This window comes from Lathyrus oleraceus, chromosome 6 (assembly GCF_024323335.1).
Source record: "Lathyrus oleraceus cultivar Zhongwan6 chromosome 6, CAAS_Psat_ZW6_1.0, whole genome shotgun sequence".
Taxonomy (NCBI): Eukaryota; Viridiplantae; Streptophyta; class Magnoliopsida; order Fabales; family Fabaceae; genus Lathyrus; species Lathyrus oleraceus.
In genome coordinates, this window is record NC_066584.1 from 441,203,480 (window position 1) to 441,230,547 (window position 27,068).

A 27,068-nucleotide genomic window follows, 5' to 3' on the forward strand; every position below is an offset into this window, starting at 1 on the left:
TGACATCAGTAAATCCAACAATGCTGGAAGAAGAACAAGGTCAGATGAAAAGCCCAAAGAAGGAAAAGGAGTTCAGTGCCATGAATGTGATGGGTATGGACACATTAGAACTGAATGTGGAACCTACCTCGAAAAACAGAAGAAGAGTCTTGCTGCCACTTGGTCTGATGAAAGTGAAATAGAAGAGTCTGCAAATTAGGTGACTGCCTTGAATGGAACATGGGGTTCTGATGAAGACTCAAGTGATGATGAAGTAACCTTTGAAGAGTTGGCCACTACCTACAGAAAGTTGTGTCACAGAAGTGCAGAAGTGTGTAAACAGGTTGAAAACTAGAAGAAGGTGATAACTCAACTGGAGAATGAGAAGGTAGAACACTTGGAAACCATCTCTAAATTAAAAACTGAACCAGTGTTATTGAATGCCAAAATAGATGAGAGTCAACAAGTTGAAATCCAGAAGAAAGTGATAGCACAACTCGAGAATGAGAAGGCAGAACATGTGGAAACGATCTCCAAGTTAAAGATTGAAGCTATTTTCTTGAATTCTAAACTGGATGAGATGACCAAGTATGTAAGAATGCTAAAAATGGATCTTACTCCTTAGACAAGATTCTCCAGACTAGACAAATAAGAAGAGACAAATCTGGCATTAGGTTCAATGAATCTAAGCCTGAGTGCAGTTACACTGGTGGCAAACCTAAATCCAAACCTAAGTGCAGCCATATTAAAAGCAAACCTGAGATGTCATATCTTATGTCACAACATCGTAAGGAAAGACAACAGAAAGGGAAACACCAAAGATGGAGATGTCATTAATGTGGAAAATTTGGCCACATAAAGCCCTTCTGTTATAAGTTGTATGGTTATCCTAGTCCTGTTCAATATCAGACTCACCATCAACCTAGACCCAAACATCACAGGCCTGTCAACAAAAAGCAATGGGTTCCTAAGACTATTGTTACAAGTCTAATAGCTCACACTTCCTTCAGAGTTTCAGCCAAAGAAGATTGGTATTTTGACAGTAGGTGCTCCAGACACAAGACTTGGAACAAAAACCTGCTAACTGGCCTTCATCCTCATACCACGAGCTATGTAACCTTTGATGATGGAGCAAAGGGTGAAATCAAGGGGATTGGTAAGCTTGATTGCCCTGGAGTTCCTGATCTTGACAATGTCCTACTTGTTAAGGGCTTGACTGCAAATCTAATAAGCATCAGTCAACTGTGTGACCAAGGTCTAAATGTTAACTTCACTAAAACTGAATGTCTGATTACTAACAAAGAAAGTGAAGTGATCATGATAGGAGTCTGGTCCAAAGACAACTGTTACATGTGGAGTTATTAAGAAATTTGTTATTCTTCAATGTGTACCTTAGCCAAAGAAGAAGAAGTGAAGACATGGCATCAAAGATTGAGCCATCTGCATCTTAAAGGTATGAAGAGGATTATATCTGTTGAAGCTGTTAGAGGAATTCCCAACTTGAAGATTGATGAAAGAAATGTCTGTGGGGAATGTAAGACAAGGATGTCACACCAGAAGCTCAGACATGACACCACTTCCAAAGTTTTGGAACTCCTCCATTTGGATTTGATGGGACCCATGCAGGTGGAAAGCCTTGGCGGGAAGAAGTATGCTTATGTAGTGGTGGATGACCTCTCCAGATACATCTGGATCAATTTTATAAGGGAAAAATTTGATGAGTTTGAAGTCTCTAAAGAGCTTTGTCTAAAACTTCAAAGAGAAAAGGAAAGTCCTGTCATCAAAATTAGAAGTGATCATAGGAAGGAATTTGAGAAGAACAAGTTTGCTGAATTCTGTTCTTCAGAAGGAATTCATCATGAGTTCTCATCTCCCATTACTCCTCAGCAAAATGGTGTGGTGGAAAAGAAAAATAGAACTTTTCAAGAATCAACCAAAGCTATGATTCATGCTAAGAAATTTCCCTACCACTCTTGGGATGAAGCTTTAAACACTGTCTGCTATGTTTACAACAGAGTGACCTTGAAAGTGACTTCTACAACCCTATATGAAGTCTGGAAAGGGAGAAGACCTACAATCAAATACTTCCATGTGTTTGGTAGTAAATGATATATCTTGATTGATCATGAAAAAAGAAGGAAGATGGATCCCAAAAGTGATGAAGGAATTTTTCTGGGCTACTCAACAAACAGCAGAGCATACAAAGTCATTAATTCCAAAACAAAAGTAATGATGGAATCTATCAATGTTGTGGATGATGATCAATAGACTGATGTCACAGACGATGTTGAGACATCTCCAAATGATCCCCCAGCTGATTTCTCAGACAAAAGTAATGATAGTAAACCTCCTCAAGCTGAACCTGAAGATGACAAAATCAACAAGGGAGGTATTGACAAAACCCTATTTGTTAAGGATGAAGGAGGAAAACACATGGTGGCTCAAATATATGTGGATGATATTGTGTTTGGTGGGATGTCAAATCAGATGGTGGAACATTTTGTTAGACAGATGCAGTCTAAGGTTTAGATGAGCCTTGTTGGAGAGCTGACCTATTTCCCTGGGCTACAAGTCAAACAGATAGAAGATTCTATCTTTCTATCTCGAAGAAAATATGCCAAGAACATTGTTAAGAAGTTTGGCATGGAGAATGCAAGTCATAAAAGGACACCTGCTCCTATACATTTGAAAGTCTCCAAAGATGAAAATGGAGTTAATTTAGATCAAAGTCTGCACAGAAGCATGATAGGAAATCTGCTATATCTCACAGCAAGCAGACCTGACATTGCACTTGATGTAGGTGTTTGTGCTGGATATGAAGTTGAATACATAGCAGTTGGAAGTAGTTGTTTTCAACTGGTTTGGATGAAACAAATGTTGACTGAATACAGTGTCACACAAGATGTCATGACATTGTACTGTGACAACCTGAGTGCAATAAATATTTCCAAGAATCCTATTCAGCACAGCAGGACTAAGCACATTGATATTCGTGTTCACTTCATTAGAGAACTTGTGGAAGAGAAAATCATAGCACTAGAGCATGGTATTACTGAAATGCAATTAGCTGACATATTTACAAAAGCTTTGGATGCTAATCAGTTTGAATGTTCAAGAGGGAAATTGGGGATTTGTATTTATGAGAATTTATAGCAATTAAAGTGGAGTGGAAAAGGTAATATTGTCTGCCCACTTAAAAGAAAGTGCCTCATTTATGGTAAATCATTACCTAGTATTGGAACTAGCATCTACACCATTTTCACACGCTACCTCAACACAACCACTTCCATCTTCATCAAACTGCTCAGACCATCTCTGTTAGGGCAACAAAAATTCTCACAAAAGTTCAACAAAATGTCACAACATCCCTCACCCCCTGGCTCTAAACCCACTCACAAAGCAAGGACTCCCTCCACGGAGTTTCTGGATGAAGACGTGTTGGAAGTTATTCCACTTTCTGTAATCCCAGGCGACGCCCCTGGTCCTTCTTCCACAGTTAGAAACAATCAAGGTAACTTTTCTGATAACCGTCCACCTAAGGATGACATGCACTATATAGATCGTGTCATTAGGAACCTGGTAACTAGGATCCTAAATGAAGAACACTCAGTCAAGGGAGTTTCGACTCCTCTGTCTAGAAGGGACCCCTCACTTGAGGTGGAACCTCAAACTGAGAAAGATGATGATTCATCTAGATCAGAGAAAGACATGGTTGCTGAGGGACTATGCTCTCTAGGTTAAACCTTGCCTAGTAAGAAACCAGTAGATGTTTCTCATGAAACTGCTGAGAAGGTTATTGAAACCAGTAGATGTTTCTCATGAAACTGTTGACAGCCAGAACTAGTAAGTAGGTTGCTGGTGTAGGACCTTCTAAATCATGGAGTAAAGTAGAGGTCAAGAAGAGGAAGGTCAGAGAAAGCTCTGATTCTGAAGATGATGTCAAAGACGATGTCCCAGACATCTCTCCTGCTAAAAGTCAAACTGTTAAAAAGTCTCCAGCTAAAGTTGCAGCTGTGCATTTGGACAACATTTCCTTTCATTTGGAAGATGGTGCAGCCAAATGGAAATTTGTTATACAGAGGAGAGTTGCTGTGGAGAGGGAACTAGGGAAAGATGTTGTAGAAGTGAAGGAGGTTATGGAATTGATCAAGACTATTAGTTTGATGAAAATAGTTAGTGCATTGCCCCAATGCTTTGAAGTTTTAGTGAAGGAGTTTGTGGTGAATATCCCAGAGGATATTTCTGACAAGAATAGAAAATAATTCTGCAAGGTCTTTGTGAGAAGAAGGTGTGTAAGGTTCTCCCCAACTATCATCAATAATTTCCTAGGGAGAGGAACTGAAGGAGCTGTTGAGTTAGAAGCCACATACAATGAAGTTTGTAGGACAATCACTACTGGCCAAGTCAAGGAATGGCCAAGCAAAAAGCATCTATCAGCTGGCAAATTAACTGTAAAATATGCCATCTTGCATAAGATAGGTTTATCCAACTGGGTGCCAACAAACCATATCTCAACTATCTCTAATGGTCTTGGAAGGCTAATCTATGTTATTGGAACCAGGCTCAACTTTGATTTTGGAAGGTTCATGTTTGAACAAATTGTTAAACATGCCTCCACTAATGCAGTAAAGCTGCCAATTGCCTTTCCCTCTATCATTTGTGGAATTATTTTAAGCCAACAACCTGGCATTCTAAACACAAGTGATATCCCCAGTAGAAGGAAGCCTCCATTGTCCATTCACTACAAGTTATTTGAAGGCAGTCATGTCAATGACATTGTCATGACATCTGCAAGGAAGGATCTAGCCTTACAAGGTGGACTGATTGCTCAATTAAAAGAAACTTGTAAGGAGCTGGAAACTGGGATTAGGGTTGCCAAGGCTAGGAAAGAGGCTTTAGAGGTTCTCATTAGTAGCTTGGAGCAAGAAGATATGGATAAGGTTGGTGAAGCCAAGGAGTCAGATGCCCATACCTCAAGTGAAAGGTCTAATTCTCAAGATCAATCTAGTGGCAGTTCTGGATCTGAAGGTGAAGAAAATGCTACTTCCTCAGACTAAGTTGTGATGATGGTCCCCCTGTTAATGATGTGCGTTCTGGTTATTATTTTGGATACTTGGATGCTTGGATGATTTGATGTTTTTCTGTTTGATATTTGCAATTTTTGGCAGTCCTTTTTGATGCCATGATGTAATATTTGGGCTCTTTATGAGTTCCCTGCATTTATGATTATCTCAGCTATTGCAGTTGTGTATAATTATGGTTTTGTATCTCCTGACATTGTGTTTTAACATTTTATATGTTATAACATCCTTTGTGACATTCTCTGTTGGACTGATTGACATTTATTTTGTCTAATTGGTCACTTTGGTCTATTTTGACTAAAAAGGGGGAGAAGTTATTATGTGGAGCTGCAGTAAATGTGTGGAGATGTGGAGATGTAATTAATGTGTGGAAATGTGGAGAACTGCTATGTGTTGATGTAGCTAGCTAGGCTATACAGATGAACATCTGATGTTGAAGGAGATGTTAGACGGTGACTCTGAATGTTTACAGGTGTTGTTGTTACAAGTGCTATTATTGTTGAAGGAGATGTCTGTGTTGAACAGACTTAGGGGGAGAAGAAGTACCCATGTGCATGTGTGTATTACTAGTTGCTATTATAGCTAGTAATTGTGTTTGCTTCTGCTGTTGCTTAAACTGCTGTTATGCTGTTTAACTACTGATGTGTTTGCTGCTTAAACTGATGGTATGATGTTTAACTGCTGATGTGTTTTTCTCTTGTGAACAAATGGATTGATATATCTTTTACCCAAAATTTGCCAAAGGGGGAGTTTGTTGGTTCTAGGTGTTGGCAGCGATTTTGGTAAAACCAAGAGTGTTCATAAGAGTGTTCATAAGATATCATGTACCTGTTGGATATTTAAAATGGAATTATGCAGGATTGTTCCAGGATGTCAGACCCGATGTCATGAAATCTGTATACAGAACATTCAGTCTGAATGTTATGTATTATGTGATTGCATTTTTAATGGCAATCTGTGTCTGATTGATGAGTTGATTGAACACGCTATCAATCAGTAATTACAACGTGATTAACTTATTTTCCAAAGAGATCTAATCAATTGTCATAAGAAGATATGAATGGAAAATAGTTTTAGGGTTTTGTGATGTCCAAGCCCAGCAAATTGCTTCTATAAAAAGGACATGGAAAACCTGATTTGATACACAAGAAATACAAAATGAAATATTGAGAGAGAATAAGGGTTTAAGTCCTGTGTGGTCGTGTGACTTGTAAGCCATTCAATTCATCCATAGATGATTGAATTGGTCTGATTTTTGAGTTGTAATTTGTCACTCAAAGCTTTTAAGCATGAGTGTGTGTCTACTTGATTGAAGCTGCTAAGTAAGATCAAGTGTGTGTCTTTGAAGAGTGTCTTCTTTTCATTGTAATTCTTGTTTAATATCACTGGTGTGATTGAGGGGGAGTGAGTGGGATTTCATATATAAGAGTTCTTAGGTAAAAGTCACACGGGTAGAGATTAGGTGAAAAAGACTGTTACTTGTGTTGTTTACTGAGAGTCTTTAAACTGATTCTATTTTAGTGGATTTCCTTCCTGGCTTGGTAGCCCCTAGACGTAGGTGAGTTGCACCGAACTGGGTTAACAATTGTCTGTGTCTCTTGCATTATTGTTCTCTATCTTTGATCCTGTTTGTATTATTCAGATATTAGTGTCGTGACATTACCTTCGACATCTCATATATGATACCGGAATTTCAATTTGGATTTGAAATGATAGAGTTATGAATTTTTTATGTTTGGCAAAATCACTTGATCAATGGTATAGGTCAAAAGTGACCTATAATGTAGCCTTATATCACATGTTCAAAGAAGTTGAGTTTGCTCCCACTCCAAACATAAAAGTTGAAGTAGACACATTGAATTTGATTGTGAAACTTGGAAATCTTTCATCTCATAAAAATTGAGCAAGTTATGGCCTTGGGAAGTTGACTTTCAAATTAGGGTTTAAACAAAATGACCTATAATGTTTGAACATAGAAAATGATTTTCCAATCAAAACTAGCTCTAGGACTCAACATTAAAGTTGTTTATAATGTCATTTAGAGTAAGTTTGCTCTTGGAATCATTTTCATATGGTGAAAATTGTAGGAGATAGGGTCTAGGGAGACCCAGTTTTGATCAAATGAATTCATCTGGCCAACCACCACCAACCAACTTGCTAACTTCCAATTTTCTTGACTTTCTTATCTCATGGTAGATAATATATGCATAATATAATGAAATTTGAAGTTTCCCTTAAGAAATTTGATCAATTGGTGAGATAGCTTGTTGGAGAAGTTACTCAAGATACCTAGTCAAACTAGGGTTTCCAAGGCAAATCACCTTCAAACTCTTGAAGAAAACTTGATCAATATAACATGTAGAAGCAAATGGGACTCATATATGATGATTGTAACCATTATTGAATTGATTCTTGGTTGTGCTCTTTGTTCATGAGGGTCTCAAACCCTAGATATGATTAATGAATCAATGGAATCATGCCCTACCTACAAAAAGAGTTAGATAGACATGTTTTTGGTATTTTGTTTAGAAAAATGATAATATACAAGTATGATATAATCACAAAGTGCTTGGTGATCTATCCCAAAACAAACCCAATGAAAAGGGGTAAGGAGAATGCCAAGGCATGATCCCAATGCTAATGCTTATGATGGAATGCATGAGGGATCTTAGGGTCAAAATTGGGGTCTTACAAAGACTGTAGAAATCATTGAAGGAGATGATGAACTGAGAGAGAGGGTTTTATGAGGTCGTGGGTGTAAAGTGTGCAAGTGTAGCTTATGAAATGAATATATACACATTTAGGGTGCATGCAAAACGACAATAGAAGGTGAGTTTAACAATTAAGAAATTGAATGCAACATGTTAACCAAGTAAGCACGTTTGGAGGAGAATAATTACAGCCCATGATGGAGGTTTAATCCCCAAATCAACACATTGCTCAAGGAGATATCAAGAGTCTGTCTCTTTATTTCTGCTAGATAGCTGTCTAGAAGTTCCAAGGTCAGACGTAAGATGTACCACATGTTACTCTATTTGATCTTCAGGAATACCAAAGGGTTGAGTCCTGAGGATTTCTGACTCAGATGACTTCGTAATTGGTAGTAGCATCAGAGTCAGATGCCAACTCCAGGTGTTTACTTCAGAGTCTTAGTTTTCTATTTCAGAGGCACATTTCATTCTGGACAATTTTGAATGTTTAGATTTTTCAAGATAAAAGAGAATCTATCTTCAGCGAGGGGTTTGGTAAAAATATCAGCCCATTGATGGTTTGTATTAATAAATTTTAAGATTATTACCCCTTTCTGAACATAGTATCTAATGAAATGATGTTTTATTTCTATGTGCTTAGCTCTAGAATGAAAAATAGGATTCTTACTTAAATAGATGGCGACAGTATTACCATAGAAGATAGGAACATTACTCTCAAAGATCTGAAGGTCTTCAAGTTGATTCTTCATCCAGAGCATCTGAGTAGTGCATAGCGATGCTGATATATATTCTTCCTCTGCAATGGATAGAGCTATGGTTGATTGCCTTTTGCTGGCCCAGGATATCATATTCTTTCCTAAGAACTGACAGTTCCCAGATGTAGTTTTACATTCCATTCTGTCCCCTGCGTAATCTGCATCACAATAACCAGAAAGTCTATACTCTGATGTTTTCTCATACATCAGGCCCAGGTTTGGGGTTCCTTTCAGTTACCTGAGTATTCTTTTAACAAATGTTAAATGAGATTCTCTAGGATCTCATTGGAATATGGCATAGAGACATACACTAAACAGAATTTGAGGATGTGTAGCAGTCAAATAGAGAAGAGAGCCTATCATACCACAATAGAGTTTCTGACAAACCTTCTGGCTAATTTCTTCTTTTTCCAGAATGCAGGTTGGATGCATAGGTGTCTTAGCAGGTTTGCATTTAGCCATTTCGAATTTCTTAAGAATGACTTTTATGTATTTACTTTGATAAACGTAGGTAGCTTCTGAAGCTTGATTGATTTGAATCCCTAGAAAGAACTTTAGTTCTTGCATTAAGCTCATTTCAAATTCTGCCTGCAGTAGCTCAGAGAATATTGACGTACAAAAGGGCTAGCTGAACCAAAAATAATGTCATCAACATATATTTGGCATATTGTAGTGGTAAGTTCATGATAATCAAGCTATGGATAAGCTAGAGATCAAATAACAAGAGTCGCCACCGTGCTTTTATTGTTTCCAAGGGAAAAGGGAAAAAGTAAGAACAAAACCCAAAAGTAAGAAGTTTTCAAATCAAAACTAATAAAATGTCTGAGATTACAGGCAAGGGGGTTGGTTACACAGAGGGAAGGTGTTAGCACCCAAAGTGTCCTAGGTACTCCAAGAGAGCCCTTTTTGTGCGCATATGTATTTGGTACAAAAATGATGTTTACAAACAAATAGAATGGGGGGATGAGAAAAGAATTCATTAATTATATTTTTTTGTGTTTAAGACCTTCGGTCTTGTGCCTAAGTACCAACATAAAAATGAGGGATCAAAATCTCGTAGTTCGTGATACAAATTTCAAAGTGGATGCATTGCTTTTAACAAAAATTAAGTTTGAAAGGCACAAAGGCCTAAAATTGGTTTGAATGAGTTAGTTCTTTTTGGATTTTTGAAAGTTTAAGTCAATTATAGTTAAGTTTATTTACAAGTTTGATTTAAGAAAAGAAGTTTGAAAATACAATGGCATAAGGCCAAAGTTTCTATCTTTTTGAAAAGTGGTCAAGGTTTAGAACAAAATAAGTTCAATCAAAGAAGATTTTTGAAAAGGGAGGGAAGGATTTTGAAATTAAAGAAATGGGGAGAAGATGAAGAGACTAATCCTATGCACAAAATTAAAAGTTAAGAGTTGAAAAGATCTGACCAAATGGGTAGCAATCTAATAGACAAGAATGTCAATAGAAACCCAGAATCCCCTTGGACTTTTAGAATCAAGCAACACACAGATGCACCATTATATTATCTTGAAGAGAAAAGGCACCAAATAAAGGTAGCCACATCCAAGCTTATCCATTCCATGATCTTCTTCAAGATAACCCATGTAGCAGATGAATTTCACAAGTCATAGGTTCAAAATAACAGCTTCATAATGATCATGTTGCAGATGAACTCAGAGGGATCTTGAATGATGTATCAGATGAAGTTTCAAATTGCAAGCACTTGGTTTCTCAACAAGTTGGCATTGGCCAAGTCCTTTAGCATATGAATGTTGCCTAAATTCTAAGTCCATTTGTCCAGGATCAGGCCAACAGTCCACACAAATGTTTTTAGGGTTTTTGTTGTTATTTAGTAAATTAATGGTCAAATATCACACAAACAAGAAAAGTATACACAAAAAAAATATATCACACAATATGGTCCAAGTGGACAAAGTGAAAATTGTATTAACATAAACAATTAAAATGTAATGAACAATGGCAAATGTATAAAAGCTAGAATTAAATGACATTAAAGTAAATGGCTTGAAATTAAAATTTAGTTGTTAATAGGTTAGAAGTTAGTATTGTTTTGTTTTTGCTTTTCATTCTTAGACATTCTTTGGAGAACACTCAACCCACTTATCACAAGCATGGATCCTTGAACCAAGACATCTTCCAAAGGAAGGAAAAAAGGCCAAGTTTCCACACAATACCATGAAAGAGAGGAGACTTACAATCTCACTAACTAGAATGCTATGCCTTTTATGTTACAAATTTAGCGCTATGTTAAGCAATCGTAATTGGACTTATGTAGAAGTCATAACTATTTGAGGTCGGGCAATAGAATTGTGGTGTTAATGAATGTTAGAGACAATATTATGGACTATGCTCATGAAACATACCACACACAAAAATAATATGCAAAAGGTGTGGCCTAATCTCATCCATACTCATGTTAATTTTTCAATCAACTAGCTTTAGTTAGGACTTTGAGATATCATAGGCCAAATGAGATGAATGCATAAAGAAAGGGAATGAGATGAAGTGGGAGGGGAATAGATGAAAACTCAAACTGATCAAAGGAGTGTAAGAACAAAATTAGTTCTACAATAGAATTCCAGGATTTTGATGATAACAAATGATGAAACCAAAAATGGCACCCTAACGAAATTTTTCGAAGTGTGCAGGACTCTGAACAGCAACAAAGGAATCTGATCGTTTTATCAGATAGAAACCTTGATCAGATACAAAGTATCAGAAGATCAGACGCATCTGAGGAAGAAGTGCGCCCAAGAAGTTCTAAATTTGAGCAAAACAAGATAGAAGGAAGAACCAAAATCTCCAAACATCTGTGGGTCTTAGTTTTGATGATCTGATAGACCAGTAATCTGAGAAGCTCTGACGTAACCTCAACGCAATCTCCTTCTGACACAGAACTCCGAGATAACAAAGACTCTAATGAAGATTCACCAAATTCGGAAAGAGTAACGAAAATAATTTCTTCAAATGGAAAGGAAGTATTTTTAGAAAGAAATCATTCAGGGAGACAAATTGGTTATGGCAAGAAATACAGAAGTAATGACATTGAATGCTCATCAAAGGCTAATATTATGTCATCACTCCAACGGTCCTTCTCACCACTATATAAAGGACAACCTACTTCATTGAGAGACACAACAACACATAGAAAAATTCTTTACATTCTCTCTCAGTCTTTCACGAGCTGCTGCTCATATGTGAAAATGCTTGTTTAAATATTTTGCTGTAATATTTGCTTACTCTTAAAAGCACTCTCTATTACAAATTTATTTTGCTAAATTATTTGTGTTCCTCAAGTGACTCTGCACAGTCTGTATACTTGGGAGGACTAAGAGATCATTCTCTTAGACGCTTGGTTGTATTAATCTTTCAAGATTAGTGGATTAAGTCCTTTTTGAAGGCGAAATCACCTTGGCCGGGTGGACTGGAGTAGCTTTTTGTTATAAGCGAACCAGTATAAAATTCTGTATGTTCTTACTTTTGAAAAAGCTTTTAATTTCTAAAACAATTCAAACCCCCCTTTCTTGTTTTTCTCACCTTCAGTTGGTATCAGAGCTTCGGCTCTGTTATTGATTTTCTAATCAAACACTTAACAGTGTAGAGAGATCCATAACGAGAAAAACTATGGCCAACACCAATGAAAGAGATAGTTACAACTCTAAGCCTCCAGTCTTTGATGGAGAGAAATTCGATTACTGGAAAGATAACATTGAAAGTTTCTTTTTGGGCTATGACGCTGATCTCTGGGACATTGTAACAGTTGGATACAAACCTCCTGTAATAGATGCTGGAGTTGCCGTTCCCAGAAGCAAAATGACAGATGATCAGAAGCGCGAATTCAAGAATCATCATAAAGCCAGAACGATACTTCTCAATGCCATATCCTACAATGAGTATGAAAAAATCACCAACAGGGAAACATCTAAAGATATACTCGACTCCCTGAGGATGACTCATGAAGGAAACTCTCAGGTCAAAGAAACAAAGGCTCTGGCTCTAATCCATAAATATGAAGCCTTCAAAATGGAGGATGATGAAGCTGTAGAGGTAATGTTTTCTAGATTCCAAACTCTAATTGCTGGTCTCAAAGTGCTAGACAAAGGATACACAACTGCGGACCATGTCAAAAAGATAGTCAGAAGCTTGCCAAAGAAGTGGAGACCCATGGTCACAGCCTTAAAGCTATCAAAGGATCTGAACAACATCAGCCTTGAAGAGCTTGTCAATTCACTCAGAAGTCATGAGATAGAACTGGAGGAAGATGAGCCTCAGAAGAAGATCAAGTCTGTAGCATTAAAGTCCATATCTGAAAGGCGCAAGTCTGACAGAAACAAAGCCTTCTAGGCCGAAACAGAAGATGCTGATGACTCTGAACAGGACGATTCTGACGATGAGGAAGAACTATCCCTTATGACCAGAAGAGTAAAACAACTCTAGAGAAAGAGGAATAATAACTTCAGAAAACCAAGACCCAGAGGGGACCGATCAGAATCAACCTCAAAAGGTAAATCTAACAAAGATGTTACGTGTTATGAATGTAAAGAAACAGGTCACTACAGAAACGAATGTCCCAAGTTAAAGAAAGACAGTTCCAGAAAAGAGAACTTCAAGAAAAATTCCCTCAGAACCAAAAAGGGACTGATGGGTACCTAGGACGACAGTGAATCTGACTCATCAGAATTAGACTCTGATGAACTGGCTAATGTGGCACTCATGGCTACCACATCCAAGAATACTTCAAATGAAGAATCTGAATTAGAAGAGGTATTTTCTGAACTTTCTCGATCTGACCTAGAATCATGTTTGTCTGAAACTCTAAGCTCATATCAGAAACTCAAACAAAAATTTAAAGTTATGAAAGGTGTTCTTGAAGAAACATTAGAAGAATGTGGCAAACTTGAGATAACAATTTTAGAACTAAAAGATGAAAACAAAACTTTGACATTACAAAGATATGCAACAAAGAAAAATTGCTCAAAACTTGCAGAAGCGTTATCTCAAGCTCCACAAACTTCAAACACAATAATTTATAAATATGAAAAATCTTTCCAAAAGTGTCTGAAAAATGGGATAGAGAGGAGCAGAATGGCATCCCTGATATATGGGGTCAGTCAAAACAATAGAAGAGGAATTGGGTATGATCCTAGTGAAGATAAAACTTCTACTAATGACCAACCTAAATCTCCATTTTCATATCACTATACATATACACAAGCACAACAATTTAATAATGCTAGAAAACCCAAAGTTTTAAGAAACTCTGGGAAAACTAATAAAAAATGACCCAAAAGACTCTGGGTACCAAAGGATAAGATTGTTTATGTTGCAGATATCTTATGCAGCAGAGTTAAAACACCAGTCATGGTACCTGGACTCTGAATGCTCGCGACACATGACGAGAAGAAAGTATATGTTCCAAAGCCTGGAACTTAAAGATGCTGGATTCGTAGGATTCAGAAGAGATCAGAAAGGAAGGATCAGAGGCTCCGGAACTATTGGTAATGGTACTCTTCCCTCTATATCTGATGTGTTATATGTAGAAGGATTAATGCATAATCTGTTATCAATAAGTCAATTAAGTGATAACGGATATGATGTAATATTCAATCAAAAAACATGTAAAGCCATAAATCAAAGCAATGGATCTGTCCTATTCACTGGCAAGAGGAAAAACAATATTTATAAAATAAATTTTCTGATTTAAAAGAACAAAATGTGAAATGTCTGATGTCTGTTCACGAAGAGCAATGGGTATGGCATAGACGCTTGGGCCACATTAGCATGAGAAAGTTATCTCAGCTAAATAAACTCGAGTTAGTCAGAGGTCTACCTAAGCTGAAGTTTTCTTCAGATGCTCTATGTGAAGCATGTCAGAAAGGAAAATTTTCAAAATCATCTTTTAAAAAGAAAAACATTATTTCTACCTCTAAGCCTCTGGAACTTCTTCACATTGACTTATTTGGTCCTGTGAAAACAGCATCAGTCAATGGAAAGAAATACGGACTGGTCATTGTTGATGATTTTAGTCACTGGACATGGGTAAAATTCTTAAAGCACAAAACTGAGTCTCACTCTGTATTCACTAGCTTCTGTTCCAAAGTACAAAATGAATTTGACTCTAAAATCATCAGAGTCAGAAGTGATCATGGTGGGGAATTTGAAAATAATTTTTTTGAGGAATTATTTGACTCGAATGGAATATCCCATGATTTCTCATGCCCTAGAACTCCACAACAAAATGGAGTTGTAGAGAGGAAGAATAGGACACTCCAAGAGATGGCCAGAACCATGATCAATGAAACAAATGTGGCTAAGCACTTTTGGGCTGAAGCTGTAAATACAGCGTGTTACATTCAGAATAGAATCTCCATAAGACTTATTCTGGAGAAGACTCCCTATGAACTGTGTAAAGGAAGAAAACCCAACATTTCTTATTTTCATCCTTTTGGATGTTCCTGTTTTATTTTAAATACTAAAGAACATCTGAACAAGTTTGATTCCAAAGCACAAAAAGGTATTATGTTAGGATACTCAGAACGCTCTAAAGGCTACAGAGTATACAATACAGAAACCAAAATTGTGGAAGAATCAATTCATGTTAGATTTGATGATAAGCTTGACGCTGAAAAGTCAAAGCTAGTTGAGAAACTTGCAGATCTGGAGATTACTCTTGCAGGTTCTGACGAGAAGATTAAAGCTCCTGAAGCAACTGCCACTCAAACCTCAGAAGGAACTAAAACCCCAGCAATCCCAAAGAAAGCTAAAAGTCGCCTCAACATATATGAAGAGTTGATTTTGGGAAACAAGGACGAACCTATCCGAACTAGGTCTACCTTCAAGACTCTTGAAGAAATTCCTCTGGGACTAGTATCTCTGATCGAGCCTACTTCCTGTGATGAGGCACTTCAAGATAGCGATTGGGTTCTAGCCATGCAAGAAGAGCTAGATCAATTCACAAAGAACGACGTCTGGGATCTTGTTCCTAAACCAAAAGGCACTCACATTATCGGAACCAGATGGGAGTTCAGAAACAAGCTGAATGAGAAAGGAGAAGTTGTCAGAAACAAAGCTCGACTGGTGGCTCAAGGTTACAGTCAATAAGAAGGCATTGACTACAATGAAACCTTTGCCCTAGTCGCCAGGTTAGAATTTATTCGCTTACTTGTCTCATTCGCTATAAATCACTCTATCAAATTATATCAAATGGATGTCAAGGGCGCATTCCTTAATGATTATATATCAGAATAAGTGTATGTCAACCAACCCCCAGGTTTTGAAAATTCAAATTGTCCAGAACATGTTTATAAACTTAAGAAATCTTTATATGGACTAAAACAAGCTCCCAGATCTTGGCTTGAAAGATTAAGCAATTTCCTTCTGGAACATGATTTTACTAGAGGGAAAGTTGACACTACACTCTTCTCTAAAAACATTAATAATGATCTCATGATATGCCAGATATACGTTGATGATATCATATTTGGTTCAGCTAACGCCCCTGTATATCAAGAATTCTCTGAGCTAATGCAGGCAGAATTCGAAATGAGCTTAGTGCAAGAACTAAAGTTCTTTCTAGGAATTCAAATCAATCAAACTTCATAAGTCACTTACGTTCATCAAAGTAAATACATAAAAGACATTCTAAAGAAATTTGAAATGACTGAATGCAAACCTGCAAAGACACCCATGCATCCAACCTGCATTCTTGAAAAAGAAGAAGTCGGTCAAAAGGTTTGTCAGAAGCTCTATCGTGGTATGATAGGCTCCCTTTTCTATCTGACTGCTACTCGTCCTGACATTCTATTCAGTGTTTGTCTCTGTGCCAGATTCCAATCAGATCCTAGAGAATCTCAGTTAACCGCAGTTAAAAGAATTCTCAGATATCTGAAAGGAACTCCTAACCTGGGCCTGATGTATGAGAAATCATCAGAGTATAGACTATCTGGTTTTTGTGATGCAGATTACACATGAGACAGAATGGAACGAAAAAGTGCATCTGGAAATTGTCAGCTCCTGGGAAAGAATCTGATATCCTGGGCCAGCAAAAGACAATCAACCATAGCCTTGTCTACTACAGAAGCGGAATACATCTCAGCATCATTGTGCACCACTCAGATGCTCTGGATGAAGAATCAATTAGAGGATCTGTAAATCTTTGAGAGTAACATTCCTATCTTCTGTGATAATACTGCTGCCATCTGTTTAAGCAAGAATCTTATTATACACTCCAGAGCTAAGCACATAGAAATAAAACATAATTTTATTAGAGACTATGTTCAGAAAGGGGTAGTAATGTTGAAATTCATTGATACAGATCATCAATGGGCTGACATCTTTACCAAACCCCTAGCTGAAGACAAATTTCTCTTCATCTTTAAAAATATGAACATTCAAAATTGCCCTGAATAAAATGTGCCTCTGAGTTTGTAAAATAAGATTCTGATGTAAACAAAATGGATTCTGCCTCTGACTCTGATACTCCTACCAAGTTAGAAGTCATCTGAGTTAGAAATCTCCAGGAACCAATCCTTTGGTATTCCTGAAGATCAGATAGAGAAAACACGTGGAGTACCTTGCGTCTGACCTTGGAACTTCTAAACAGCTGTCTAGCAGTAATCAAGGAACAGTCTCTTGAGGTCTCCTCGAGCAGTGTACTGACTGTTGGGATTAGACATCATTTATGAGCTATAATCATTTTCCCTCTAAACGTGCTGACTTGGTTTTTGTGCTAAACTCTGTTTTGTGTGTCGTTTTGCATGCGCCCTAATTTGGGTATTTAAACACCTCTATTCACACATTGCACACTTTTCACTCTCACGCACTCATAACCCTCTGTGAGTTCAGCTCTCTCTCTCAAGGCATTCCTGCAGCATTCTTCAACCTTCAACTCAGCTCTCAACAACACTCATGGATGCCCAACAACAATCAGTCTACAACTTCTCTCAACAAATGGATTCAAACGAACAAGCTCCAAGTTCAAGCAACCCAAACCCAGCGGTTACCGGTGTCGTCTCAACTCCCATCTACAAAGAGCCTCACATTCTTGATTGTGAGCCTCACATCAATCTTGCAACACCATTTGAGAAACTGGAAGTGTTATGTGAATCCTTGGTGGATTTTGACAACATGCGCAGAAATGGCATTGACCTCACTAACGAACTCAGGAATCAAGGTTGGGGAAATTACTTCAAACATCTTTATGGTCCAATTTACACAAATTTAGTGAAGGAATTCTGGAGATTCGCTGATGCTGATGATCACTACATCGTCTCCTATGTTTTGGGAGTCAAAATGGTGATAACTGAGAAGTCCATTGCTGCTCTTCTGGGCATGGAGAAAGATGGAGGAAGAAGAATCTACAACATTAATCCTAGGGAAAAATATATGTCCAATGAGATTAACCCAAATATCTTCAAGCAAAACGCTGAAGGTAACCACTCCAAGAACAAGGAGTTACATCAGAACCTTCGGGTCTGGATGAAGATCATCCTGGGCACCATCCATCATCGCCCAGCTTCAAACTCTTCAGACTACATCAACACAGACCAGAAGTGCATCCTGTACTGTATCCACAAGGGTCTGAAGCTCTTCCTTCCAACACTTCTCTTCAAGTACCTCAGAGACTCTGTACGAGATACAAGAAACAATATGACACCCAGAAACTACATCCCTCTAGGAAGGCTAATCTCTGATGTTCTGATTGAAAGCCATCTCGTGGACCACCTGATAACGTTCAGACTCATGGAAGACGTGATGATCGACACTGGCAGAGCTCTAAACGCCAAAAATCTGAAGAGCATGGGGATTCTGGATCAAGTCAAGTTCAAACCGACTATGGACACCTCCTGGGAAGCTCTCAAAGATCAGAGGAAGATCCTAAATGGACTCTATCTGTTCTCAAAGATTGACCCTCCAGACGTAATCCTTTATTACTTAGATGATCTAAGGAAAGAAGGAGTAGATATCTCAGACTTCAACATAAGCCAGCTGCCAAATGAGCCTCCAAACTTCATGAAGCGTCCACGAGGACCCTCTGAAAAGGCGAAGCAAGCTAAGAAGGCAAGACTAGGAGAATCCTCCGGATCAAGACATCCAGCACCTCTTCTTGGACCTTCTGGTAAGTCTGTTTCTCTTGCTCCTTCTGTACAAACACATCACATTGCTTCTTCTATCCCCCAACCCACTCCTATCTATACAAGCTCAGAAACTCCTCCCTCAACCACCAGAACATCTCACCAACCATCCCAGAAATTTAACCTTGCCACCACAACCTTACCTATTTGTGATGCAGAAATGCTGAACGAAACCATTTCACCATCTTCATCTTCTTCTCCAAAATCACCCCCTTACTACAACATTTCCACAGATACAGAACACTCTGACCCTCCCTCTCCAACTCTGCCCCAGCTCCAAACTCGTGCTCTAGCATCACAACAGCCACCACAACCCACACCTGAACCAGAAGTCATTTCATCACCCACAGAACAACCAAACCCTACAACATCTGACCCTCAACCTTCTAAAACAACTCACGCTGAAACTCAACCAAACAACTCTGACACACACCCACCAAACACATCCGCTGAACCACAAACTCCCACACTTAACCTAAGCCATCCCACTTCTCCACCCCTATCCTCTGAACCTGAAAACACCATGCCAACCCTTGAGGAAGCAATAATGCTGTTTGTAGGAGCTTCAGTTGACAAGGTCAAGTCTCTGACCATCAACTCTGGCATCAATGATGATCCTTCAGCTATAAGGACACACTGGAACAGAGTTATTGGCTGGATGAGCGCTGAAGCCTTCAAACTAAAGGGCCTCTCTGAGCAAGTCCGAAACAACTTCATCAGAGACGCTGAGCTAAGACTCCAGGAGCGTCTAGCTAGAGAAGCTAAGGAGCGAGCCCACAAGGAAGCAGAAGAGAAAGCCAGGCAAGAAGAAATACAAAGAATCAAGGAAGTTGAAGCCAAAGCTCTAGCTGAGGCTGTTGCTGCTAAAGCTGAAGCCAAACCTGCCAATGAAGCTAAAGCTCGTCTTGCTGAAGAATCTGCCAACAGGGTAGAACCGGATGCTCTGACTCAGGGGGAGTCCTCCACCTTTGCACCTCTGGTTCTCAAAACACTTGAAGATCTTCAGAAAGAGCAGAAAGAAGTCTGAGCCAGATTGGATCAACAGGATTCAGTAAATGCCAACATTCAGAATCTGCTGACCCAACTGCTCCAGAGGATGCCTCCACCTCCCAACCCTTAGGCACCTAGGACTTGTTTTTTTGTTTTCTTTGCTTGTTGCTCTAATTTTTCTGTTGCTTTCTGTTGTGGCTGTGATTGCTTGTTGTCTGTGCTTCTAGCATTTGTGATTATATCTATATACATGCCTTTTTGCTCTCATTTATTGCTAAGTATTTTTGATTCTGACAAAAAGGGGGAGAACTAAAAACAGCTATGATGAAAACATATCTAAATCCTTTCAGTACTCTGTAAACATTGTTTATAAATTGGTTCTAATCCTTTTTGACTTAGATATTTGCAGAAGAGAATCTTGAAACATCATCTCATGGAAGCTCCGGTAAGAACTTCTGAACTCCCAGACTTATCTCAGGGGGAGCTCACTTCTATCTGACCTAATAACTCTTATCTATAATTGTTTCATCTCTAAAAATAAGATTGTTTTGTCATCATCAAAAAGGGGGAGATTGTAAGAACAAAATTAGTTCTACAATAGAATTCCAGGATTTTGATGATAACAAATGATGAAACCAAAAATGGCACCTTAACAAAAAATTTCTAAGTGTGCAGGACTCTGAACAACAACAAAGGAATCTGATCGTTTTATCAGATACAAACCTTGATCAGATACAAAGTATCAGAAGATCAGACGCATCTAAGGAAGAAGTGCACCCAAGAAGTTCTGAATCTGAGCAAAACAAGATAAAAGGAAGAACCAGAAGCTCCAAACATCCACGGGTCTTAGTTCTGATCATCTGATAGACCAGTAATCTGAGAAGCTCTGATGTAACCTCAACGCAATCTCCTTCTGACACAGAACTCCGAGATAACAAAGACTCTGATGAAGATTCACCAAATTCAGAAAGAGTAACGGAAATAATTTCTTCAAATGGAAAGGAAGTATTTTTAGAAAGAAATCATTCAGGGAGACAAATTGGTTATGGCAAGAAACACAGAAGTAATGACATTGAATGCTCATCAAAGGCCAATATTTTGTCATCACTCCAACGGTCCTTCTCACCACTAGATAAAGGACAGCCTACTTCATTGAGAGACAAAACAACGCACAGAAAAATTCTTTACATTCTCTCTCAGTCTTTTACGAGCTGCTGCTCATACGTGAAAACGCTTGTTTAAATATTCTGCTATAATATTTGCTTACTCTTAGAAGCACTCTCTATTACAAATTTATTTTGCTAAATTATTTGTGTTCCTCAAGTGACTCTGCGCAGTCTGTATACTTGGGAGGACTAAGAGATCATTCTCTTAGACGTTTGGTTGTATTAATCTTTCAAGATTAGTGGATTAAGTCCTTTTTGAAGGCGAAATCACCTTGGCTGGGTGGACTGGAGTAGATTTGTGTTATAAGCGAAGCAGTATAAAATTCTGTGTGTTCTTACTTTTGAAAAAGCTTTTAATTTCTAAAACAATTCAAACCCCCCTTTCTTGTTTTTCTCACCATCAAGGAGGACTTTTACCAAATTAATATCATCCATTCATTTTGAGTGATGGAATGTACATTCCATCAATCCCCTAAATCCAATGATATTAATTTGACAAAGTCAAATCAAACTTGACCAAGGCCCAACAACAAGAGTCAAACACAAACAAGTCATCACAATTGGTCAAAAAAATTATTTGTCATTTATTCAAATTAAAAATACTAAAATAAATAATTTAAATTAAATAAGGTTTGTCAAATTCCTAACACCTCATCAAAACACCAAATAAATGGCAATGAGATTTATCATAGGTCAAACAAGGTCAAAGGACCTTGGAGAAAAAATTTCAGAATTTTTAAAGACTTAAAAGTATTTTGAAACAATTAAAAACAAATGCAAAATCAATTAAATCATGAAATATATTAATAATGATCCAAAAAATAATTTTAATTCAGAATAGGAAAGAGGAAATTATTTGAATTTTTTTGGTGAAACTCATATTTTTTGGATCAATATTAAAATTAATATGAATTAATGAAAATAAAGAAATTAAAATGAAATTCAAATAATCAGAAAAAACATGGACCACTTGATCTCCCTCAATAATTGAGGTGGTAGATCAAGTGGCCACCAGCACGCGTTCCATGGTAGACTTGAGTCAACGCGGCACAGGCATGGTAATTAAAAACAACACACAAGATTAAAACAATTTAAAAGGGATCAATGGCTCTGAACCGTGCCAACACATCACCGGCGTCCAAAGGCCGATCATCTTCTCTGGTGACCCTGGCCGGACTGGTTCACTCATCACCATCAAAAAAATGAAAAAGGAGGACATGATCTGGAAAAAAAATGGCGTAGACCACGAATCTAACCTCAATTTCACTAACTCCTCACATATAGAAAGATATGAGGAGTTGAATTTTAAGGTATGTCAACTGAGTTGCTTCGATTTAACCTCTAAGCAACTCAATCTTCTTGCCTACATTGGTAGGACTTCAGACAACCAAAGAATGAAGAGAATTGAGCAAGATTGAGAGAGAATCGAAGAGATGAAATTTTCTGGAAAATACCTTCAATGCAGGTCTGGATTCAACTGTTCTTGCCTTGTCTCATGCTTGATCTCACTCAGAATGCTTACAGAAGTAGAACAAAATGCACAAAAGGTCTTGGATCGCTGGAGTTTTGAATCTCAAAACAATGAGATTCAAACTCAATTTCTAGATGAAATTCTCAAGATTATCCTCTCAAATTGAAGGGTTAGGGGTCTAGGATCAAAGTTGGCGCGAATGTTTTGAATTTTGAGCATATGGAGCTCTATTTATAGCTGGATCATGTGATATTTGCGCCTTCCAAATGACTTTCCAAAATTGGCAATGGATGATGCATGGCTGCATGGGTGTGTACAGGCCCATGAGATTATTGCTTTAGGTCCACAATGAGTGTGAGAGAGTTTGAAATCAACTTGGATTACAAGGCAAGTGTACATGGAAACTTGAAGTTTGATCTTTGCCAAATGATGAAGCAATGATCAAGCCATGCGCATCCTATTCAATTCTTGTCCAAAATGAATGAACTTGAACTTTTTGGAAAGGTGCGATCAAGAGGAACAACTTTCATGTTCAACACTTTTCCATTTGAATCTTTTATCATGATAAATGTTGAGGTGGAAGTTTGGAAATTTCAACATGTTGAAATTTTTTCTAAGTGTAAAGCCATGTATCTCAATATTCCACTTTGCTTAACTTTTTATGTGAGCTTCAAATGACAAAAGTATCTTTATCAAAGTTGTATCTATTTCAAAGACCTTAAAAATGGTCACAAATTTCATGTCATTTAGATTTGAAATGATAGAGTTATGCATTTTTGAAGTTTGGAAAAATCACTTGTTCAATGGTATAGGTCAAAAGTGACCTATAATGTAGCCTCATATCACATGCTCATAAAAGTTGAATTAGCTCAATCTCCAAACATCAAAGTTGAAGTAGACATCTTCAATTTGATTGTGAAACTTGGAAATCTTTAATATCATAAAAATTGAGCAAGTTATGGCCTTGGAAAGTTTACATTCAAATTAGGGTTTAAACAAAATGACCTATAATGTTTCCACATAGAAACTGATTTTCCAAGCAAAACTAGCTTTAGGTCTCAACATGAAAGTTGTTTGGAATTTCATTTATAGTAAGTTTTAGCTTGGAATCATTTTCATATGGTCAAAATTGTAGGAGATAGGGTCTAGGGAGACCCAATTTTGATCATGAATTCATCTGGCCAACCACCACCAACCAACTTGCTAATCTTCAATTCTCTTGACTTTATAGGCTCATGGTAGACCATATATGCATAATATGGTGAATTTTGAAGTGTCCCTTAATAAATTTGATCAAATGGTGAGATAGCTTGTTGGAGAAGTTACTCAAGATACCCAGTCATGCTAGAGTTTCCAAGACAAATCACCCTCAAGCTCTTGAAGAAAACTTGATCAATATAACATGTAGAGATCATTGGGACTCATATATGATGCTTGTGACCATCCTTGTATCTATCCATGGTTTTGTTCTTTGTTCATAAGGGTCTCAAACCCTAGATGTGAACTTGATAGATCAATGGGATCATGCCCTACCTACAAAAGAGTTAGGCAAATACAAAGACATATTTTTTGGTATTTTGGTTAGTGAAAATGATAAAATACAAGTATGATACAATCATATAGTGCTTGGTGATCTCTCCCAAAACAAACCCAATGAAAAGAGGGGTAAGGAGGATGCTAAGGTATGATCCTAATGCTGATGCTTATGATGAAATTGCATGAGGGATCTTATGGTCAAAATTGGGGTCTTACAGCTGTCCCTATTTAAGGACATTCTAACTGAGGAGGTGAAGGCTAAAATGTTCATATTGACTCAGTAGAATGGGCTTAAATAACAACACATAAACAAATTTTGGTCCCTAAGAGACCTCATGATGCAAATGTTATGAATGCAAAAGAAAAAGAAATCAGAGAGACCGAAACTCCGCAGAAGTACAATGCATTCCATAAGGGAGACTCACTGAGGAGACAAAGACTTTGGGGGGAAAAGGAGTTATGCATAGGCCACGCTACGACTTAAAACTACTGGGGGACTCAAGGGATTCCATACAAAAACAGAAAAGAACTCAGTTGGGGAAACAACAACATCTGCAGGGGATACGAGTAAGTTGGGATGAAAATGAATTACTTGAATCATGCAGGGAAAAACGATTTCACTAAGGAAATACATACTCAACTCAACTGGGAAAGAAATAAACTTCAACACAGGAGGAGCAGAAATCTATTATCTACTACCTGTTACTGGGTAAGGAGATAATAAAGATCTGACAGAGAGGACATTCGTCACCGATTAGGATGAACATATCAAGGATGACTCGCTGAGAAAAGCCAGGTGGGAGTATTCATTACCGGTTACTGGGTAATAATAGCCTATGCTGGGTAAAACTGTAGAAAATAGGATTTACAACTACCAGTTACTGGGCAGAAGACCAAGGGTGAGAGTATCTATCATCGGTTAGGATGAAAATATCAAGGATAAACTCAACAAGGAAGAAAATTTGTCATCGGTTAGGATGGACATATCAAGGATAGACTTGCCTGGGAAATGTCAAGGAGGATATCCGTCATCGATTAAGATGAACATATCATGGATAAACCAACTAAACAAAAAGTAGGAATTACATCTATCGAATGCTGGATAGAATACCGTCAAAGAGAAAACCCGTCATCGGTTAAGATGAACATATCAAGGATAGACTCTAAGAGGGAGAAAATAGGGATTACATCTATCAATTACTGGATAGAATGCCAAGAGAGAGAATCCGTCACTGGTTAAAGTGAACATATTAAGGATCAACTCTACGGAGGGGACAAAAGAAGGATTTACAACTACCGGTTACTGGGTAGAAGACTGCAAAGACAAGGAAACCCGTCATCAGTTAGGATGAACATATCAAGGATTAAATCTCTGGGAAACAAGAATAGGGATTACAACTACCCTTTTACTAGGTAGAATACCAAAGGTGAGAATATCCGTCATCGGTTAGGATGAACATATCAAGGATAAACTCAAGCAGGGGAGAGAAATATATTCGTCATCGGTTAGAGTGAACATATCAAGGATATACTTGCAGGAGGATAGATCCACTAGGGACTCTACTGAGAAGAAAAACAGGGTAACTTGTGCTGGGTATTGGGCAAGAAGTAAAAAACTGTGAACTAAGAAGAATATTACCAGTTACTGGGCAATAAACTCTTAGAAGACTCGAAGCATCTATCTAGGTGGGAGCTAGAAAGAAAGAGTAAATCAAGGCTCAACCCAATGAGGACATAACTCAAGGGGAGTGGTGCCATCCAGATGAACAATTGGGGAGGAAACTAAAATAATAATCATCCACGAGGAAACAACTCAGTGGGGAAGAGGAGAAAGGTTAAAGTCTTTCTGCCTAAGGGGCTGACGCTCTACAATTGAGGGAGGACAGACACCGGAATTTGTATGGGGATAAAGTACCGCCATACAGGGAATGAGAATCTCAAACCAACAAGTTAATCAGATATGCAAATATGCAATTATGAAATTATATGAATATATATATATATATATATATATATATATATATATATATATATATATATATATATATATATACAAAGGTGTCACAAAGAAATTAAATCATCGGTACAATCCTCGGTCAACCCACAAAGTATGGAGACAACTGCTGGAGAACAAAGATATCAACAATCCAAAAAGGCTCAACCCTAACTGGTGAAGGAGGAGATCTGCTGAGGAAAGAGACATATCATCAAACCTGTGGGGAATTTTAGGTCAATTCCATAAAAATGGGAGACAACCCTACAAGTAAATACACTGCTCACAAACCAGGAGGAAACTCTGACTAGGGAGCAAGTCGAATGGCGATTGGCGGGGAAACCAATGCGATCTATTGGGGAGATCAACCACTTCTACTGAAGGAACCCAAACTCTACTAGGGAAGGCATAAACTCTATCGGGGGAGACAAGCCGCAAGGTACCTAAATCAACCAACTCAGCTAGGGAAAAGGAACGAAACTCCACAGGGGAGTCAAAAACCCCGCCGAGGAACTGAATCAACACAACCTCTGATGTTTCGCACTCAAGGACATTGTATCCATCAAAATGTTGTTGATATTCCTTTTCAATTGCTTTGGAAAATTCTTGCTTTTATGTGTTTTAAGAAAAAGAGATTTTGATTAAAAAATTTAAATTTTCAAAAATGATCATAATAAAATTTAAACTATTGGCTGAAATAAATAAGGTAGAAACGATTGGATAAAAGCTCAACTTTATTTGATAGAATGGTAGTTTGTAAATGACAAGACTGCATAGATTTTTACAAAGCTGAAAAATGGTAATTTACATGGAAAAAGGCTACATTGAATACAAATGATCCTTAATCCTTCTACCAACTCTTGATATCCGTTTTGCTCTTGACCGCTGCCGGGGTGATGAATTGATGTCAACCCTTGTGCTCAATCAAGTTTTCAAAACACTAAAGATCAGCACAATGTAGTTACTTTCCATAATCCCTAATTTTTGCATAAGTTTCCCCAAGGTGGGTTACTCAACTTATCGGGAAATTCTTTCTGTTTAATGTCTCTGTTTTTTGCCTGGATACGCCCTTTCGGGTTTTCAATCCACCGAGACGCTCATTTTTCCCTAAGCTGCCCTTTCGGGTTTTCAACTTAGCGAATTGTTCTTTTTCTTTTTAGGCGAAGTATTTCTTGACTGCATCTGCGTTCATAGGATGAGTGAACTCTTCACCATCAATAGTTGTAAGTATCAACGCGCCA

At 37.8% G+C, this 27,068-nt stretch overlaps 1 protein-coding gene across 1 annotated transcript in view; it reads left to right on the forward strand.

Annotated features, from left to right (window-relative positions):
- Positions 1 to 19,698, forward strand: part of LOC127096140 (uncharacterized) — a 62,032-nt gene extending 42,334 nt beyond the window's left edge. The window contains exons 3-4 of the mRNA XM_051034749.1: positions 18,476 to 19,253; positions 19,392 to 19,698. Coding sequence (XP_050890706.1) covers positions 18,476 to 19,253; positions 19,392 to 19,698 — 1,085 coding nt within the window. The remainder of the gene's footprint in view (positions 1 to 18,475; positions 19,254 to 19,391) is intronic.
- Positions 19,699 to 27,068: the final 7,370 nt, after the last annotated feature.